Here is a 3,404-nt window from a genome sequence, read left to right as displayed (position 1 = left end):
GAGAGAGTGTGTTTGTGTGTGTGTGTGTGTGTGTGTGTGTGTGTGTGTGTGTGTGTGTTTAATGGCTTGTGTCTCCAGTATTTATGACACATTTGCACGTTAATATGTATGGTGAAGTGTGAATGAGCAACATCCCACACACACACGCTCTCAATAAGCACAAACACATACGGCAATGTTTCACATGCTCCACCCATCAGGAAGCGACCCGCTGACCTTTTGACCTGCTGACTACAGAGCTCATCACAAACACATGCTAGATAACAGCTGTCTGAACATTCGTCTGTCCTGCAGAGCTGAAGCAGGCCGATTCACCAACCAATGAGAGCTCTCCGTACTGTCACATACAGCAGAGACACACCACTCACTCACTCACTCACTCACTCACACACACACACACTCACTCACTCACACGCACACACTCACTCACTCACTCACACACTCACTCATTCACTCACACGCAAGCACGCACGCGCACACACACACACTCACACACTCACACACACACACACACACACACTCTCTCACACACACACACACACACACTCTCTCACACACACACACACACTCACACTCTCACACACACACTCTCACACACACACACACACACACACACTCTCACACACAAACCTGCAGCTCATTCAGCCTGATGAAGATGTAGAAACGCTTCCCATGGAAGAGTCACATGACATCACTGCTGTCAGCCAATCAGGAAGTTTTCCACAGTGACTCACGTATCCTGTGCCAAAACAGGAGAGAGGAAACAGGATGTGATGTCACAGCTGGAGGGGTTTTCCAGCATGAACACTGTGAGAGAAAACCTACAGTAGAACCGTCCTGCGGCTGTATTTCTGCACACACAGCCCTTCATCATCATCATCTTCATCAGTTAACGTCTCTGCTGTACAAACTCACACTCGTCAAGGGCCAAATAACATACACTACCATTCAAAAGTTTGGATTTATTCATCAAGGATGCATTAAATTGATTAAAAGTGACAGTAAAGACATTGATAATGTTACAAAAGATTTCTATTTCAAATAAATGCTGTTCTTTTGAACTTTCTGAAATCCTGAAAAATAAAATGTGTCACAGTTTCCACAGAAATATTAGTGTTTTCAACATTGATAATAACCAGAAATGTTTCTTGAGCAGCAAATCAGCATATTAGAATGATTTCTGAAGATCATGTGACACTGAAGACTGGAGTAATGATGCTGAAAATACAGCTGCGCATCACAGAAATAAATTACAGTTTAGAATTAAATTACATAGAAAATGGCTATTTTGCTATTTACAGTATTTTTGGTCAAATAAACGCAGCCTTGATGAACAGAAGAGACTTCTTTCAGAATAAAAAAAATTCACCGACCTCGAACGTTTAAACGGTGTAACTTCATTAGAACACAATGAAAGCAAACTCTCATTCACAGTGATTCGCAGCGCTGAAACTGTCTGTGATGTGGGTCATGTGACCAGATGTAAATAATATTTACACCAGCAATAGATGTGAAAGCATCATCAGGTGTGGATTCAAATCAGAGACGGTCCGTTACAGCAGGTGTGTTTGTACCTGAACAACAGCAGCTCGTCTCCACGCACACACATGGCTGTGGTCTGCACGGCGACCGGTCGTCAGGGTAAAGAGAGGCTCAGTGTTGTTGATGAATGGAGCAGTGTTTGAGTTACACTCAGACTCACAGACAGTCCATTCATCTCCGAACAGAGCTCCACATTCACTATGAGCCCAAACACAACAGAGTCATTTACTGACTGGACACACTTCAGCGTCCAGACATCAGTGTGTGAGAGAGGATGAGTGTGATGATAACACATGATGAAGATCTGAGCACACCATTCACCAGCATCACAATGACATCACAATGTGACTCGACACGTTTTCAGGATCTGTCATATTTCACTCCCAAAGTCAGACAAAATATATTAATTATTTTGTAGCATTAGATTTAACTTAAAGTTGCATTTTTTTCAGTTATGAATTTTTAAAGTTATGATTTAAGTTTAATTTTATAATATTTCTGTTTTAGTTTTTATTTCTAGTAACTTAAACCTATTTCAGTTGCCAAAGTAAAATGTCTAATTTTTTATTTTATTTAAGCTTTATTTTAATTAACATAAATGTATTATAATAGTTATAGTTATTAGTTAACAATAATAACCCTGCTTCTCGCTCAATCACATTTGCTGCTTATGCGAGTATTAAGTGCTGAAAACTGATAAAAAATAGTGATTGCAATTTAAAATGTGCTTGTTTGCAGACCTAAACAATTTGGCCAAACTCAGTAAAATAAAATAAATAATAATAAGATTAGTATTTAAGAAAAATAATATAATAATTTTATTTTATACTATATCTGTAAAATTACAATCCTGCTGTTGAAAGTAGATCAGACCGAGCACCAAAACACACTTCTAGCCAATCAGCAGTGAGGGGCGTGTCCACTCAGGACAGGGGAGGTGCTTGTGTTGCATAGCATGTTTGTGAATTTGGGGGCGGAGCTATCAAGATAGGGGTGTGATTCTTTTGGGTAGGAGCGTGCGATTTCAAATATCAACAGTGTTTCTCTGAAATTGCTTACTGCAACTTTAAATTTCACAGAAAACCGCAGGAGCTCTTAAAGCTTCTCTTTAGTTGATAAACACTTCTCATTACAAGTTTGTGGAGATGGTTGGTTTATATTTTGCTTCCAAATGCACATTAAAGCGAGTCAAACTCACAGCTGATGCAGCTGGAGCTCATGTGGATCATTTACTGTGAACCGACACACTGAAAACACAGAATCATGAGCTGCTGACGTGCAAATCAACACAGCTTCACTCTTAAACACACAGTATATTGTTTAAATAAATCATAGCCATTTAATAATCTTAATTTCAATTAAATCATAAATCGTGAATAAATCACAATTCTGGTTTTATGTCCATTAATCGTGCAGCAGTAGGTGTGTGTTCTGATGTCCATCTCAGTTTGAACTAATCCTGGACAGACATCAGTCAGTGTGTGACGCGTGTGTATTGTTGTTATTGTCATGTGATGCACATGTCGTTATTATCATGTGACGTGTGTGTGTGTGTGTGTGTGCAGCTGCTGGAGAAGCAGCGCGGCGTGGAGCGGATGGTGGAGCTGCTGCAGCTGTATGCAGAGCAGGACGAGGCGTATGGAGATCTGGTGGAGGCCACAACTGAGCTCTACCACTATCTGCTGCAGCCCTTCAGAGACATGCGCGAGTTAGCCATGCTGCGCAGACAGCAGATCAAGGTACACACACATCACCTGCTCACGACAGACACACACACACACACATAGCAACCGCCGCTTCCCATGAGCCCCTGCTCTAATCACATTAAAAGTGGAGGGTGCAGAGAGAGACTGAATCACGTC

At 41.0% G+C, this 3,404-nt stretch overlaps 1 protein-coding gene across 1 annotated transcript in view; it reads left to right on the top strand.

Moving 5' to 3' along the window:
• The first annotated feature begins 3,105 nt into the window (after window positions 1-3,105).
• The window catches only part of LOC107694519 (junction-mediating and -regulatory protein), a 12,668-nt gene continuing 12,369 nt past the window's right edge, over window positions 3,106-3,404 (top strand). Inside the window, 1 exon segment of the mRNA XM_016494220.1 lies at window positions 3,106-3,281. Coding sequence (XP_016349706.1) covers window positions 3,138-3,281 — 144 coding nt within the window. The 5' untranslated portion in view covers window positions 3,106-3,137.

Source organism: Sinocyclocheilus anshuiensis, unplaced genomic scaffold (assembly GCF_001515605.1).
Source record: "Sinocyclocheilus anshuiensis isolate Anshui unplaced genomic scaffold, SAMN03320099.WGS_v1.1 scaffold1031, whole genome shotgun sequence".
Lineage (NCBI taxonomy): Eukaryota > Metazoa > Chordata > Actinopteri > Cypriniformes > Cyprinidae > Sinocyclocheilus > Sinocyclocheilus anshuiensis.
This window is presented reverse-complemented; position numbering and strand designations above follow the sequence as displayed.